Source organism: Rhinolophus ferrumequinum, chromosome 23 (genome assembly GCF_004115265.2).
Source record: "Rhinolophus ferrumequinum isolate MPI-CBG mRhiFer1 chromosome 23, mRhiFer1_v1.p, whole genome shotgun sequence".
NCBI lineage: Eukaryota > Metazoa > Chordata > Mammalia > Chiroptera > Rhinolophidae > Rhinolophus > Rhinolophus ferrumequinum.
In genome coordinates this window covers 25,769,058-25,786,232 of record NC_046306.1, presented here as the reverse complement: position 1 = coordinate 25,786,232, position 17,175 = coordinate 25,769,058, and the positions used below count along the sequence as shown (strand labels likewise).

The 17,175-nt window shown below is 50.3% G+C and overlaps 1 protein-coding gene and 1 pseudogene across 2 annotated transcripts; one reads left to right on the top strand and one right to left on the bottom strand.

The window, feature by feature from the left end:
• Window positions 1-416: 416 nt before the first annotated feature.
• On the bottom strand, window positions 417-11,615 carry MAVS (mitochondrial antiviral signaling protein). Of its 2 annotated transcripts, XM_033095016.1 has the most exons (8): window positions 11,517-11,533; window positions 9,242-9,488; window positions 8,140-8,323; window positions 6,439-6,613; window positions 5,082-5,254; window positions 4,218-4,374; window positions 1,755-2,269; window positions 417-881 (listed from the first exon to the last, which is right to left on the bottom strand). In XM_033095016.1, exons 3-8 carry the CDS (start codon window positions 8,254-8,256, stop codon window positions 432-434), a joined length of 1,587 nt encoding a protein of 528 aa, XP_032950907.1. In that variant the 5' UTR covers window positions 8,257-8,323; window positions 9,242-9,488; window positions 11,517-11,533; the 3' UTR covers window positions 417-431. The 2 variants fall into 2 exon arrangements, with proteins under 2 accessions (XP_032950907.1, XP_032950906.1); XM_033095015.1 differs by lacking the exon at window positions 9,242-9,488 and having other exon boundaries at window positions 11,517-11,615.
• A 3,170-nt stretch (window positions 11,616-14,785) lies between these two features.
• LOC117015793 (probable ribosome biogenesis protein RLP24) lies at window positions 14,786-15,606 on the top strand (annotated as a pseudogene).
• Window positions 15,607-17,175: the final 1,569 nt, after the last annotated feature.

The following is a 17,175-nucleotide window of genomic DNA, read 5'->3' as shown; positions in this document are numbered from 1 at the left end:
TGTCAGCTGCCAGGGACCAAAGCAGGATGGGAGGCATTGCCAACGCCCTGTACCCTCCAGTGGCAACTCCTGATCTGTGGGCTTGGGCAAAGAGGAATAAGGCCTGGAAGAGGCACCTCCTCCAGAGGGCAAGGGTGACAACCCACATTGTAGGCTGGATGAGGACAGGAGTGCATGGGGCAGCCCAGGGCCCAAAAAGCTGAGGATGGTGAGGGAGCTGCAGAGTGCACGAGCTGGGACAGAAATACTGCCATCCAGGACTCAGTCGGCGGTGCAGGGTCTCCAGCGAGGCCTGTGGCCTGTGGCTCCTCTCTGACCCAGCCTCTGCCAGCCCCACGAAAGGGACAAGGCAGGTGGGACTGGCTCCATGACTCGGGCTAGATGTACCCCAGGAAAGGGTGCAGACGCATGGCAGGGAGGGCTGAGGGAGTTCACTGGGGTAGGCGCCGCCGGTACAGCACGGCCAGGAGCATGGCCAAGAGTGCCCCAGCAGCAGCTGCCCCAAGCCACGGAGCCGAGTGGGCCCACCCACTGCACAGCACTTCCTCCTCCTCCACCTGGATCTGCTGGGCAGCGTGTGTCCCGGGGTTGCCAGCCAGGTTGTCGATGCTGGCAGCCTCCTCCACGTGGATCCTCAGGATGTCCGCTGACCTATATTCATTCTCCTCTGGAATGTTGTCAGGGCCCACGCTCAAGTTGTCACTGTAGCTGATGGCAAGGTCCGCGGAGCAGCCAGAAAATGGCTGGCTGTCCATCCGGGATACCAGCATGTTTGGCTTGCTCAGCTCTGACCCTGAGCCCAAGCTCTCAACGCTGCTGTCTGCACCGGGCGAGCTGCCTCCAGTGGTGGCACCTGTGGACGCCGGAGACACTGGAGTGTCCTGGTAAAGAAAGGCGAGAACGGAAGGGACTGAGTATGGCAGGGGGACAAGCCAGGTTGGGCAGCCCCAGTCCTAGGCGAGGGCATGAACGAGCACCCCAATACTGCAATTCCCAGCCCACAGGGCCCATGATGCCACCCTCTCTTGGGGAGTCAACCCACTGAAAGTGCAGAAAGGGGAGGAGGAAACCCAGACCCTACAGCCACATCCTCCAAGGCAGCCCTGTGGCTTCCTGTGAGTTCACCCCCACCCCTGGGAGCCCTTGCTGGTATGTGGCCCCTCATGCATCAACATTCAGCCAGGGCCTGAGGGTCATGGAGTGGCTGGGCACAGGGTCACAGGCCTGGCCATGTACTCGCTTCCTCTGGGCAGTCGTGGGGTCAGATGTGCAGGCAGAGAGGCAGCTGTGAGGGCTGCTGGGTCCGAATGGCTGCCCAGGCTGGGTGTGCTGGGACTGCTGCCTGTAAAACTCTGGTCGTGGAGAGACAGGCTGGGTATCCCAGTGACGAAGAGCAAAGGGTCGAGGCAGCCAGGCCACCCTGCTCTACCCCTGACTACTTTCTCATCTACAAAATGGCATTGCCAAGCTTACCAGGGAGCTGTGGGCCCTAACTGGGTTAACGCATGTGACCAGGGGGGTGGCCCACCACGCCTGACCTCACTGAGATATCCACACTTAATAGCCCTAATGATTCTTATTACTCTAAAGGACATGGTGTGGGGTCTGGATGAGGCTGGTACTCAGCTGTCCCTACACCCACAAAAAGAGGCTCTGGACCTGCCCAGGATGGAGACAGAATGGAGACGAGGAAGGGTCCGAGGACAGGGCCAGGGGACGGGACTAGATCACTGCCAGGAGGGACGAGGACTCACCTTTGAGGGTCTGTTGCTGCTCCTGACGGTAGGTACTGGGTTGGCAGGCGCCTTGCTGGGCACCGTGCTCATGGGCATCGTGTGGTCAGGGACCGAGCCAGTAGGCACCTTGGGTGGCACTGTGCCAGCACGCGTTGAGTTAATGGGCAATTTGGATGGTGCTAGACTGGTGAGCACATTAGTGGGCATTATGCCAGAGGGCTTTGAGCTGGTGGGTAATTTGGAAGGCACTGTGCTGGTACTTGCTGAGTGGAGGGGCAACTTGGAGGGCGCTGTGCTGGTTGTCACAGAGTTGTTGGGCACCCCTGCCCCACTGGTGCAGATGGTAGTCTCAGCCTGGTCACCAGCGGCCCGTGCCGAAGGCAAGCCAGTGGAGGAGGAGGAGGTACCAGTAGACAGAGGTGACACTGGGGGTCCAGGCAAGCCGCTTGCCCTGCGGGTGGAACGGGGCAGGGCTTGAAAGGAGACAGTCGGAGACACAGGCCCACGGGGCAATGTGAGGCTAGAGACCACGCCTGCAGGTAGCAAAACAAAAGGGGAGACACAAACCCACAGGAGTGTTACCCTAAAGTCACCGTCTCCCTGGGATCAGAGGGCTGGAGAAGGGTCCCTCTGCCCTAGCTCACACCATCTCTACAGCACTGAGGCCTCCCAATCTCCTACCCATGGAGGAGACTCCATAATCCCTTTGGTCACTGCTCCCAGGCCTGAAGGCCCGACAACTGCAGGCACATGCTTGGGCCTGTCTATCCTCAATCCTTGACCTATAGCCCCGGGGCTGTTCTCTCGTAAGAGTGAAATGGTCCATTTCTCTAATAGCCTTGAAGATCATTATTAATTATTCACTTGCTTGTTCTTCTCTTGCCTGGAACACCCCTTTTTTCTCCTGTGTCTGCCTTTTCCATCTTCTCCTTAGCCTGGAATCCTGGATGCTCCTCCCACCGCCATCTTTTATTCCTGCCCCTCCTCCAGGGGGAGCAATCCTGGACCAGGGCCAGGAGCAGCAGAATGGCTCAAGCAGAAGAGCTCATACCAGACATGTGGCCCCAAAGCCCCAGTCAACCCCCAGTGTGTGAAAATCTCCTAGGAGGCCTAAGGGCTTGGCGTAGGGCGAGTAGGGGGTGTGGTGTAGGGACAAAGTCACCCGGGGAGAGGGCCTGCCCTGGGGGAAGCAGGTGGTCATAGTTCATAAAGGCAGTAATCTCAAGATTTCCCTTGGAACTCTGAGAATGCACGTGCCTGGGCCTACGGCTAACAAAAGCCCTGAGTGATTCTGATATGCCCTCCACCCCAAATCTAACACCCCAGAATCTCGTGGAATTCTGTGCCCAAGCGCATATTGAAATCTAAGTGCCCTTTGCCTTCCAGGTCCACGCAGCATTTCCTGAAAGGTATTCCATGGCAAGCTGACACTGCAAAACGCACGTGGGTGCTTAGGGCTGAGTTTTGAGGTGACAGGAGAGGAGAGCACGAAGATGGTCTTTAACTGCTCATGTGCCTTGTGGCTGTGCCAGGGGCACTGAGGGCTGGCGGGGCACCAGCGTCATGTAGAACACAGTTTGGGAAATACTGGTACAGAGAGATGCCAGCCTAGGGAGTCACAGTAGACAACTCTATATTCCTGAGGGGGAGTGTCGAGGTCTGGTGTGGGGTTCCAGGCCCTTGGCTGATGAAGACCATACTTCCTCTGGGGGCTGAGCAGTTTTAGTGCTTTCCTGGCGGCCAGCAACCCCTTTAGGGTAGAACAGCGCCTAAGGGCTCCCCTGCCAGCAGCAGGCCCAGCCCTGCACTCTCCCTTCTTCACTGTCCGCCAGGTGCTGGTAGATCTCTACAGACTCACCCTGGTAGAGCACAGCAGTGGCCCAATTCTCTTCTTCTACCTGTATCCACGGCCTCTGCAATGTTACTTTGTCAGCTCTCTCACTGAGGGATGGAATCTGTTTCCCTCCTCCTTGACTCTGGGCTGGCTTTGTGCCTTGCTTTGGCCCACAGAGTAAGGCAGGAGGAACACTCACTCCACCTATGCCCTAGGAACCTTCCCTTCCTCAGAACTCTGCTCAGCTGCCAAGAAACGGGTTTGTCTGCTGGAGGATGACAGACTCATGGAAGAGAACTAAGGTGCCCAACCAATAGCCATCAGCAAAGCTTATAGGTACAGTAGTGTACACAAGAGGGATTTCAGCCAAGATCTGAAGAAGTATCCAGCGGAACCAGCCCAAATTACTGACCCACAGAATCATGAGCCAAATTAATAATCATAGTTTAAGCTACTAAATTTTGGGGGACGTTTGTTAACACAGCAAATACTAACCGATACACTTTTTAAGGAATTGGGCTGCTCTATGGGCTGAACTCCCTTTATTCCCACCCTTGCCTCCTGTTCAAGGAAGCCAGAGGGGCAACTCTAGTCCTCACCCTCACTGAGAGGTCAGAGAGGCCCTATAACTCCAGATTCACACATACCTGCTGTGTGGGTACTGCCCAGTTCTGTGTCCTGCTCCGAAGGCCCACTGGAGGTCAGAGGACTGAGGGCTGCCATGTCAGAGGAGGGCTCCACGGGGCCACCGGGCCTGCTCAGTATAGCCCCAGAGCTGGATGTCTGTGGGGCCTTCTTTGAGCTCTGCAAGAGGGAAAATGTGGATAAGGCAGATGCTTCTCCCAGGAGCTGGCAAAGGGCAGCTTATACTTGTGGGGCAGCTTCTGTAGGCCTGAGCCGACACCGTGGAGCACAGGAAACAAGGACGCCCTTGCCTTGGCTTTGGTCATTGTCATATCCTCTGACTACAGGTGACTTTGAACCTACCTCATAGAAAACACGCACACCATCCCCTGGAGAGTCCCTAACCATCTGTCTGGCCCTATAGAAAGGTGCCCTTCTCTAAGGTCATTGCACAGACCCCTTTCTTGGGCTTCAAGTCCATGGTTTGGAGTCTCCGCACAATCACTGCCAACTCATCATATCCCACCACTAGAATCAGTCATCTTTCCCCCAAACTTCACTTTCCTGGCAATAAATACAGCTCCACCACCCACCCGCAAGCCCATCACCTCCTGCTCCATCACCCCCCCCATCTGGTCAACATCTCACATGCACCATTGCAAAGACCTCAAGCTGTGACCTCACAGCTGGTTGACAAGAGGGCTGGGGCTGCCACAGGGGGCAGCTCTGATCAACAGACTGAGAAAGAGCCTCACTGGGGGAGCCCTGGGGTTCTGAGCAGAGATTAGGTACGATTTGTCGGGGGCAGGAAGGGGCTTCTGGACGATTCGGTGAGCAGAAGTGGGCAGACAGCAACAGAGAATACAGGGTCGATTATGAGGACGCACCTCCCCCAGGGACTCTGGTGACTGGGTGTCTTGAACAGGCATGGGGTAACTTGGATCCTCGTCTCTGTCGCTGTTGTTGGAGGCACTGGGGGCCACAGCAGGTGTGGAGCGCCCTGGAACCTCAGCAGGAACTGACGGTGACTCCAGTGGGGCAGGAGGGCATTTCTGGTTCACTGGAAAACAAAGATATAGTGAAGCCAAGGAGGAATCAGGGGGGTTCCCAGTGATAAGAGAGGCCTCGGTGCTCTTGTACCCCCAGGGCCATGGCTATTGGCCCCCCACAGCTCCAAAAGCTGTCCTGATATGAGATGTACTCCTCAGAGGAGACAAGCTTCACTGAGGGAAGGACAAAAAGAGGAAGGCAGAGCGAAGGGGGAGGGGTGCCTCACTGGCCTCTCACCATCCAGACTAGCTCAGCAGTCACCACTTCTGTCCCTGGGTGTTCTGAGACCCAGTGGCTTTCTCCTCCTCCTTGTGAGTGTCTGTCACCACTAACTGACCCCTGACCTGATCCTGCCACCTCAGCCCTTCTCCTTTGCCCCCACCACAGCCGTTTGTATTCAGGGGATCACTGTTAATCTCCAAGTGAAGAGACAAGTTTGGAAAGAAGGGAGGGAGGGAGGGAAGGAAGGAAGGTAGAGATAAAAGAAGACAAGCAGGGAATGTTCTAAGGCTGTATCTCTAGGCAGGGCCTCAGGAGTTGTCTCTATTCTGAAATATAAATAAAGCTGGTTTGAGTTTTCTTCCTGTCTCAGCCCCTCAGACCTTGACCTCACAAAATCCCCCTCTGGGCACTTGGCCTGGCAGGGAGCATTGAGGGAAGCTGAGGGGTAACTGGGGAGCTGGGGTGGAGAACCTAGAAGGCTTTAAGGAAAACCAGGGGAGTGGAAGAGACAAAGGGAAAGGAAGGAAGAAACCCATGGGAATGAAAAAGGAGACAGTGAAGGGAGAGAAAAAGGAGAGAGCAGTGGAGAGAGAAAAGGTGAACTGAGGAGGAAGTGAGAAAAGGAATGGGAGGCAAACGTCACAGACACAGAAATGAGAGGAGGCTCCATTTGCTGAGTACTTGACATGCCAGCGTCCCGTGGTATCCACCGCAGCCCTGTGAGGTAGATGTTGCCATGAGCCCTGTTTTGCAGAGAAGACTGAGGCTCAGGGAAATTAAGGGACCTGGCAAAGGGACACAGCTATTAAGTAGCTACGCTGGGATGTATAGTCAGGTTTGTCTACTGCCCAGGAGTGATGGGAGGGAGGGTGACAGAGGAAGGGAGGAGATACAAGGGCAAGGGGACAAGGAGAGGGGAGGCTAGGGGAACAGACAAGGGTTCCAAGAGGAGGGCCAGGGCAGGAGGCTTACAGGGCAGGTTGCTCTGGTAGACATGGGCCACTTCGTCAGCGAGACCAACCAGCTCACAAGCCTTCAGTCCCCGGATGAGGTATTCCACCCAGCCAGTCCGGCGCTGAAGGCTGTTGAAGAGTTCCCAGATGGTGTTCTGGTTCCCTCTGCGGTCGTAGCAGGCCCGCAGTAGGTCCTGGAAGACACAGCCCATCTCCTTGCTCAAGCCAGGTGGCCCTGGCCCCTTCCCCACTCAGGAGGGGCACCAAGAGGAGGCAGCCGCCTGAAACTGGGTCAGAGCCCAGGACAAGGCTAGGGTTTGAATCCAAGTTTAAAGGCAGCTAGCTATCAGGAAAGAGGCTCTTACTGTGTCCCAGGCTCTCTTGCTCAGGGTTTTGTGTGAATTATCTTATTTAATGCAACTATTACTCCTACTCTGCTGATGGGGAAACTGCGGCTTCGCAGAAGTAAGGCAGCAAAGATCCTACAGCAGTGGGGCAGGAATCCGAACCCAGTTAGTCTGATGCCAAAGCCTAGGGTTTGCCCCCAAGGCGAAAGAAAGGGTTTGGATTGGCAAAAGAGAAAAAGGTATGTAGGAAACAGTAGATGAGGGAGATATAAAAGAAAAGAGAGGGGGTCAACTATAAGAAACAGGGAGCGGGGTGGCCGGTTAGCTCAGTTGGTTAGAGCGCTGTGCTCTTAACAACAAGGTTGCCTGTTCGATCCCCACATGGGCCACTGTGAGCTGCGCCCTCCACAACTAGATTGAAACAACTACTTGACTTGGAGCTCATGGGTCCTGGAAAAACACACTTAAAATAAATAAAGGTTAAAAAAAAAAAAAAGAAAGAAAGAAAGAAACAGGGAGGATGAGGGACTGGGGAGATTCTGAGACAATGAAATAGTTGCAGAGCTTTTAAATCTACCTGAATCCCTGCATACAAACAAGCAACCAGATAGCAGAAACAAAACCCACAGAAAATACAGAGGGTGCCAAAAAAACGTATACACATTTTAAGAAAGGAAAAAAACTGTATTAAAATTCTAATACTCAATATATACTGATAACAAAAGATGAATACAAGTCATGTGTGTAATCTTTTCGGCACTCCCGGTATTTACTGAAGAACAAGGTGTTGAGGTATCCCTATAAACCCCAAAATATAAGGGGAAGGGGCCAAACCCCATCAGCCACAGACCCACATGCTACCAGCATATGTGGGGAGGAAGCAGAGAACAGAGGGGTTCAATCTGCGAACAGCAAAAACTGGGAAGGGTCTGGCTGGCTTCACGAGGTGCCCACAGCAAGTTCTGAGGCGGCTTGGGGTGGTCTGGCACCCATACACTCTCAAAACTGAGCCCTGGGATCCCTACCAGGACAGGGTCTCACAACAAGGAGAATGAAATAAAAACTGAGTCGGAACAAGGACAAGAGAGATGAAGAAAAAGAAGGTGCCAATAGAAGTGGGTGAGGGGCCCGGAGCCTGGAAACCTCAGGCAGCCAGCGCCATATTGTTGAGCATTACATCAAAACGACACCAGAGGGAGCTCAGGAAAGTTGGATAGGCTACCCTGAACCATAATTCTGAAAGTGAGAGAAGCCACCAGGGCAGGAAGTGGGATACAGACAAGATGGAAGGAAGGAGTCGGCTCTGGCTTCGGTGAAGCTCTGAATTCCACAGCCCTGCCCCCAGTCTGGCTACCTGACATGCCCTGGCTCACCTGGTCACTTGGTGTGAGGCAAGACAGGTGAGGCAGAATCTCCAGAACATGAATACGGTCAAAATTTCGGTAATGATAGCGGATATACTGGAAAGTCTTGTCCTCGGCAAACGTCATCACTGTTCAGGCTCTGTAGTGACCGAGGGCTCTGGCCCATGGATGGACTGAGACAGAGGATAAATGACTGGAAGAAAACAGATCACACATGGCAACCGGGTTGGGAGTGGGGTTGGGCAAAAGGCAGTTCTTTCTGGTCTCTGGAATTTTGGCTTTTCTCTTTAATCAACGTAGTTCATGGTTGCCTGAGTCCCAGAGGCCCTCGAGGAATTTGCTTAAAAACAAATTGATGACCGAAAAAAAAGAAAAATCAGACCCAGAAGTCTTAGGGCCCATTTCTGCCCTGCAAGTTGTTCAGTATTGGGGGGGGTCTGGCTTCCCACCATTGTCCTCAGACCTGTATGTGCCCCTAGCCACTCACAGCAAGAAGACTCCACTTAGAAGTGCTGCTTCTTTGAGGTACACTAGGAAAAAAAAGAAGCCCAACATAATAACAGGATCCATCCTACTTTAATGGTGAAGGAAATGAAGTATTAAGAAATAAAGGGGGCTTGCTTGTTAGTGCAAGAGCAAAGAACTGAGGTCTTCAGGATTCAGGATCAGATTCTTTCCAGAACACGACTGCAGGGCCACCATGAAAGCAGTTTGCTACATACACGTTCTTAGGGTAGGAGGCTGAGTTCCACTGTCCTGAACTCACTATTGACCTGGGGCAAGTTACCCGTCTTTTCCAGGCTTGTCCTCACCCCTACAATGGGTCAGGGAGCTTGTTTTGACAATACAGTAGTTCGGCCTGATGAGCTTGAAATTTATAAGCGCCTCAAATACAAGCAAGTACCGCCAGTTGCTTATGGAGCACTTACAATTTGCAAGTACATGCATTTGTTTGTGTGTTGTTTATTTGCCTCCCCTCTGGGGAGAGCTGCAGGGAATAAGAGAAATGAGATTTCTGCCATCATCCAGTTTATATTCTACTGGGGTGGGACAGATAACAAATCAGTAAACACATACATAAATAAGAATCCCAGAGAGTAATAAACATTACCAAGAAAACAAAGCGGGGTAACGAAACAGAAGCCCTGGAGAAGGGCGTGCTGCTTGCACTGGGATGGTCAGGGAAGACTTCCTGAATTGGCTGCATTTGAGTTGTGCCGTTCGTTCGGTGTTTCAGGCAGAGGCACTAGTGAGAAGTCCTAAAGTGGAAACCAGCTCAGCGTGTCTGAAGAATAGAAAGCAGGTCTCAGCGCGTCTGAAGAATAGAAAGCAGGTCGCTGTGGTCCAGGTTTAGAAAGCTAGGGGGAGGGGTGGAGATCAAGAAAGTTGGGAGGAGCTGTTACAAAGAGTGTTACAGGAAAGGGTGTTGGGTTTCATTTGGAGGGTTCTGAACAGGGAGGGGAGGGAGAGGATCTATGTTAAAGACCTCTCTGGTGATTGTGAGGACCTTGGACTATGGAGACGCCAGGATAGAAACAAGGAAACAAGTCAGGAGGCCACAGCAGGGCACAGACAAATGTACGGCTGGGGTGGTAACCAGTGGTGGAGAGAGAGAGGTGGTTGGATTCCTGGTGTTTTGTGGGTTTGGGAGGTGAGGAAAGGAGAAAAATCAAGGATGACTCTTTGGGCGCTGGGTGGATGGATGGTGCTATTTAGCCAGTCAGAGAATCCAGGGGAGGAGCAGAGGTGCACAGGGAACTCCAGAGCTCCATTTTGAATAAGTGAAGCTTGAAATGCTATTGAATGTCCAAGTGGGTTTTCAGGGAGGGAAGGGGGCACAGAGAGGGCCAGGCTAGAGTAGAAACGAGGGGTCAGGCTTGAGTGAGACCTCTAGGAGACAGCGCTGCAGAATGCCCAAAAGCTGCTGAGGCCGCCAGTCTCTTGCCAAATGGGAAACCGGGCAGCAGTCCTGTCTCCTGGCTTCACAGCTTCAAGTTGCATGACTTGCTTTGCCAACCACCAGATGCTACATTCCTACTGGGACAAGTGCTAATGATAGAGGTCAAGAGGATTAGGGAGGGAGGGCCGGGGTTCCTGGGAGATTTCAGGAGATGAGCAAAGAATAACTGTGGTAGCTAAAGACCCTTTTCTCCTTCCCTCCCATGGCATCCAGGGAGGCATCAGGAGAGAGTCAGGTGATAACATTTTTCTGCATCCCAGCCTCAGCCCTTAAGGCACAGAGTTTGGGGGGCAATGGGTTATGATATGATCCCACCAAAAAGAAAAGAAGCCCATAGTTGTTCACATTTATTGAGGATCCACTATAGGCAGAAACTTATTAAATAAGTTTCTCTCATTTAATCCTTGCCACAAATTCATGAGAGAAGTGATGCCAAGGTGCACAGCTGACCAGTGGCCCTGACAGGATTTGAACCCAGGACTTGATGTCTCACTGCAGCTCACCATACACTTTGCAGGTCATAGAAGCCCCTGCAGCAAGTGAAACTCAAACAACCCCTGCCTTCAAGTTCAGGAAAGGGCCAAGGTCACCATCTGAGTGAGGGGGGTCACTGGGTGAGGGTGCACCTGGGAGGATGCAACATTTAGTCCTGAACCGAACCGTGCCCTCCACAGCAGCGCGGTTCTCAGGTCGCTGACTCTCCTTCCAGATGTTTTTGAGGCTCCACAGCATCTATACGGGGAATGTCGTTTGGGATTTTGGGGTTTGTTGTTGTTTTTTTCAATGTTTTCCTGGCACCTCTTTCCGATCTCAGAGATGGGCAGCGAAGGTTCCGGATCCACTCGGCGAGGAGTTTCCGACCCGACTGTCCCAGGGGTCTGAGTGCTCTTGATGAATATCCACCCACGCGGGAAAGGCGAGGCCTCACAGCCCCATAGACCGAGGTCCACGGAGGACAGGGAGGCTGTTCTTCTGAGCAGGTGTCACCACCGAAAACTGTCAAAACCTAGGGGAGGGCGGTAACCTCCACCCCGAGGCACGGCCAAGGCCACAGGAGGTTGGCGCACTAGAGCTAGGCCTTGCCCGGGGGTCACCCTGGGCCTGAGCAGGGCAGCGGGAGGGCCTCAGCGGCCGGCGCCCGTTTCCTTCCTTTCCAACCTTCCCCCGCAGCCCAAGCAGACGCTCCTTGCCCCCCACTTCCCGACCCCCTGGGTGCCCTCGCTGTCCCAAACTCCAAGTGCCTTAGGACTCTCTCTTCCCGAGCCCCGCGCACCCTGTCCCCTCCCCGGCCTCCCGCGCGCCCCGGACCTCCTGAACTCTGGCGGATTCCAAGTCCCATTTGGCTCCTGACGCCGCGGGCCACCTCCCCGAAAGGCGTCTGTACGCCCTGAGCCCAGAGGACCAGGCGCGTGGGCTGCGATCTTACCTCGGGTAGCCACGACGCGGCGACCTGCGGACAGCCCCGACTGCCACCGGCCGCCAGAACCCTCCCCCGCCAGGGCGGGGCCATTGGTCGCACGGCGGGGGCCGGGCTTCGCGGTCCGCGCAGGCCGCTGGGAGACTGCGGGTGGCACTAGGCCTAGATTTAGAGGCCAGGACGCTCCGGGCGGACCTACGTTCCTGCAGGGGAGCAAAGGAGCAAATTATTGTCTTTCCCTGTTCGTCTCAGGCAGCTTTCAGGGGAAGTCCAGGGTCTAGTTAAAAACCAAGTGGGCTCCAGACCTCCGAGTCTGTGCCCTGTTGAGTTCCCAAACTTTCTACACAAAGCAATCCCTCCTCCTGCCCAGTGATTTTAGGGGGGAGAGGCTTTATGTGGTTTGCTCTTGGAAGCCCAGGGTCTAGCACACAGTACTCAACAAACGTGCCCAGCCAGGTGAGTGCCCAGCCAGATGAGTGCCCAGCCAGGCGACGCGCGTGCTGGGCCTGAGAAAGCAGGATCCGAGTGCAGGGCGTAGGTACCAAGGCTGCTTACCTGGCTCCCTCAGTGTGGGCCATGAGTGCTGTGTGAGAAAGGCCTCTCCACCCAAAGGTAAGGGGCGGGTGACTTCCCGCAGTGCTTGCCAGCCGCCTGTCCTTCCTCTGATGGGGCACAGGACACTCACAGGGGCAGAAGCTGGCAATTACTGAGGGCCCCCTGTGTTCCAGGTACAGGCTTCAAGTTCCTATCTTAGGGCTCTTTAAATGCTCTCATAATAATGAGATAGAAGTTTATTTTTTCTGTTTTAAAGAGAGACTTAAAGCTTTGGGGAAAGGTTTGGCTATTCTTACTAAAGTTTAAACATGCCAGCCGTCTCACTCAGCAACCACTCCTACCTATACATCCACCTAGAAACACTCACAATAGATAATGTTCATAGTAACTTTATTCACAATAGGCACACTCTGGAAACAACCCAAGGGTCCATCAGCAGGAGAATGGAGAGACAAACTCTGGTGTGCTCACACCATGGAATAATATACAACAGTAAAAAAGAATAAGCTATTGATACACACAACTTGCCTGAATCTCACCAGTATGAATGGGCACCATGGCTAACCAAGCCAAGCACAGAAAGTTCATGCTGTCTGTTCCAAGTCACAAGGTAAGGGTTGAAAACAGGCAAAACTCATCTACATAAATAGAAATCATTATCACTAGCTACCTCTAGGGATGTTGAGGGGTGGGGTACAAGGGAGCCTTCCGGTGGGATGGAAATATCCTGTGTCTTGATATGAGTGTTGGGTACATGGGCTTGTGCATACGTAAAAATGCATCAGCTGTACACTTAAGATTGTTACTGCAACTTTAAAAGGAAAGACATCTGAGAGGTTAAGAGGTTTGGCCTAGATCACATGCAAATGCCTGAATACATGCCTGTCTCCAAAGCCAGAGCTCCCAAACTGAATTGTAGGAGGGATGCTTTTTCAGATGATAATTGATTACTTGGAAACCTTGTGGATATTTCACAACATTCAGTATTTACAAAATGTTAATATTACACCTGAACTCAACTAACTGTAATAAAGCCACATCTGCCTTGTTTAGCCAAGACAGCGTTAACATTAATTGGTTCAAGAATTACTCCTGCCTGCTACCCACCCCAAATCCAGTGACCTCATATCTGATTCTTGCAGGAAGAGTGTTGGAAGTGCAGTGAATTGCTTCTAAATGTAGTTGCCACCCTGTTTTTGTTGGACTTCATAGGGCATTAAAAAAAAAAAATACAGCTTCCTCAAAAACACAATGAGATACTGTCTTAGTCCATTTGAGCTGCTATAACAAAAATCCATAGACTGGGTGGCTTAATCAACAAACATTTATTTCTGAGTTCTGGAAAGTTGGGAAGTCCAAGATCAAGATGCTGACGGATTTGGTGTCTGATAAGGGCCCACTTTCTGGTTCATAGACATAATCCTCACATGGCAGAAGAAGCAAGGTAGCTCTCTGGGGTCTTTAGAAGAGCACTAATTCCACTGATAAAGGCTTCACCCTTATGACCTAATCACCTCCCAAAGACCCCCACCTCTAAATACCACTACGTTGGGGATTAGGTTTCAATATATGAATTGTGGGGTTCGGGGGACAAAAACATTCAGTCTATAGGTATCAACCATTGGGGTGGCTATTATTAAAACAACCAGAAAATAACAAGTGTTTGGCAAGGATGTGGAGAAATTGGAACCCTTGTACATTGCTGGTGGGAATGCAAAATGGTGAGACTGCTGTGGAAAACAATATGGTGGTTCCTTAAAAAATTAGAACTAGAACTACATCCGATCCAGCAATTCCACTCCTGGATACATACCCAAAGAACTGAAAGCAGAGACTGGAACAGATATTTGTACATTCATGTGCATAGTAGCATATTCACAACAGTCAAAAGGTAGAAGCAACCCAAATGTCTATCAATGAATGAAAGGATAAACAAAATATGCTATATACATACAATGGAATATCATTCAGCCCTTAAAAGGGAAGGAAATTCAAACACATGCTATAACACGGATGAACTTTGAAGACATTATGCTAAGTGAAATAAGCCAGTCACAAAAGGAAAAATACTAAATGATTCTACTTACGAGTATATGAGGTACCTAGAGTAGTCAAATTCATAAAGATAGAAAGTAGAATGGTGGTTGCAATGGAGAATAGAGAATTGGTATCGAACGGGTAGAGTTTCAGTTGAGGACAATGAAAAAGTTCTGTGGATGGACGGTGGTAATGAATGCACAACAAATGTACTTAATGCCACAGAACTGTACACTTGAAATGGTTAAAATTGTAAATTTTATGTATATTTTGCCACAATAAAAATTCTGACCTACTTGGTTTCCTGTCACCTTTATCAGGAAACCAAAGGAGGGCACAACCTCACATCTATGGTATACCTGCTAAAACTCATAGTCAAGAGGAAACATCAAACAAACTCAAAATGAGGGGCATTCAACAGCTGTCCTGTCCAATGCAGCAGCCATCTACCACATGTGACTATTATTTTAATTAAGTAGAATATAAGATTCAGTTCTTCAACCCCACTAGCCACATTTTAAATGTCATTTTTCATGTAGCTACTGGCTATCATATTGGACAGCACAGATGCAGAGCATTTCTATCATGGCAGAAAGTTCTTTTGGAGAGCTTTTTTTTAAAAAAAAAAGTTGTATTGGCCTTTCAAGCTTGGCATTTGGGTGGTGGGTCCCCCTGGCATGTTCAACATGAGTATGGAGACATGTTATTTCTGGTAGGGACCCATATATCCCGGCCACTGCCTGATGTTTGTCCACAAGGATTGCAAGGTGTTCAGATTCTGTAAATCCAAGTGTCATAAAAACTTTAAAAAGAAGCACAATCTGGGCTGGCCCGGTGGCTCAGGCAGTTGGAGCTCCATGCGTCTAACTCTGAAGTCTGCCAGTTCAATTCCCACATGGGCCAGTGGGCTCTCAACCACAAGGTTGCCAGTTCAACTCCTGCAAGGGATAGTGGGCTGCGCCCCCTGCAACTAGCAACAGCAACTGGACCTGGAGCTGAGCTGCACCCTCCCCAACTAAGACTGAAAGGACAACAATTTGAAGCTGAACGACACCCTCCACAACTAAGATTGAAAGGACAATAACTTGACTTGGAAAAAAAGTCCTGGAAGTACACACTGTTCCCCAATAAAGTCCTGTTCCCCTTCCCCAATAAAATCTTTAAAAAAGAAGAAGAAGAAGAAGAAGCACAATCCTCACACGTTCAGGTGGACTAAAGCATTCTGTAAAGCAGAAATGAACCTGTCAAGTACCAGCGAAAGTTGTGGAATAAAACTATTGATACAATGAAGAGCGCAAACAGAAATGCCAAGTGAAATTTGTAATGAACAGGTTGAAGAAAAATAAAGAACTACAGAAAGTTCAGGACATTAAAGAAGTCAAGCAAAACATTCATCTCATTCGGCCCCTTTTGCATGCCAAGGAAAGCATCTGGAAAACAAAATGGTACAGAAATTACAACAGGATGTGACATGAAAGTTGTTTCTGAAAATCTTAACTGTCTGTAACCATTCCTATGAGTGCATTGGAAAACCTCCGTTAGAGACTTAGAACATCTAAATTAGTTTTTTTACATAAGGTGACTCAAATGAAAAAGTGATTAAAAATACATCTCTTCTACATTGCTATCTGAAAAACATCAGATATTATGGATGCTAGATTGCATCTCAATGTTAAATCTTCACTGATAGATGTGTACTTACATAAATCATGAAAATTTTGTGAACACAGAAGTGAATCGTGGACATAAAATGGTCATGCCACTTGGATAATGGCACATTTATGTAATAACTAATGACAAAAATTCATGACTAGTGATATATAAAATTTTCTTTGCAGTAAAATAAAAAAAGTTGTATTGGATAGCGCTGATCTATAATGTCAAGGCCATAAAAGACAAGGAAAGACTGAGGAGCTATCCTAGATTAAAGGAGAATAAAAAGGTATAACAATTGAAAGCAGTGTGGGATCCTGTGTTGGACTCTGAAACAGAAGAAGACATCAGTGGGACAAATGAGCCTTACTAAGGCTTTTGGATTAGTTAATAATATTCTATCAGTATTAATTTTCTGGGATTGCATCCCACCCTATTTCATGAGTAGAATTCACTGATCATTGTCCATTTATTAATGGAAGGGCGAGTCTGGAGAGCAATCTATATGCCAGGCCACCTGCACCCCCGGGTGAGGGCTTTGGAGACCGCCTCCCTGGTAAAGTTCATCCCCAGGTGGCCAGTGTCTCCAGGCCAGTGCTCAAAGAGGGCTGTGGCTCATGTGGTTCACATGTGATGACTCAGCAATCGCCAGCTCACATTTCCCTCCAGAGAGCAAAGTCAGACTCAAAGATAGTGCCTGAGGGCCCCACGAAGGGATATGTTCTCATATCTGACTCCCTTCAGACCTCTCCAAGCCTGAAAAACAAAATATAAACCCTGCCTTTACAACCTCATTGCAAATAAGTTTTTAAACTGTTATTCTTTAAACTATTTTATATTTTCATACTGTCAGTTTTATTACAAAAAAAATATGCTCAATAAAGCTGGGGGAAATTAATATATGCTTATATAGTTAATATGGGGGGAATAAACATGTTTAATAAAGAAAATAAAAATCCGTACTCATAATGCCACCATCCAAGAGAAACTGCTGGTGACACTCTGGTGTCTTTTCTCCAGTATTTTCTTTTCTATAAAGCAAGGCCTCTGAGTCCTCTGGCTTCTCAGAGTTCCCCTTGCCTTGACCAGACACATGAGATGATTCAAGCCATGATATGGGACATAACGGAGTCTGGTATGAGCCCTTACTTCTCAGGGGTCTCAGAACGAGGGGACTTGGACCATGTCAGATGGTGGGTCAGTCCCTGCTGCATCCGGTTCCCCAGGGCTGTCCAGCCCCTGTGGTCAGCATGGACTCCTCATCAGCCTCAGGGCATTGTGTTGCTGGTCACCTGCCATTCAGGGGCTGCCATCCTGCTATTCCTGCCTGAGAACCACTGACATGAGTTACTTGGCAATAGACATTGAAATGGGGGGTTGGCAGGAAACAGGGAAATGAGCACATGGTCAGCGTTTACCTTCA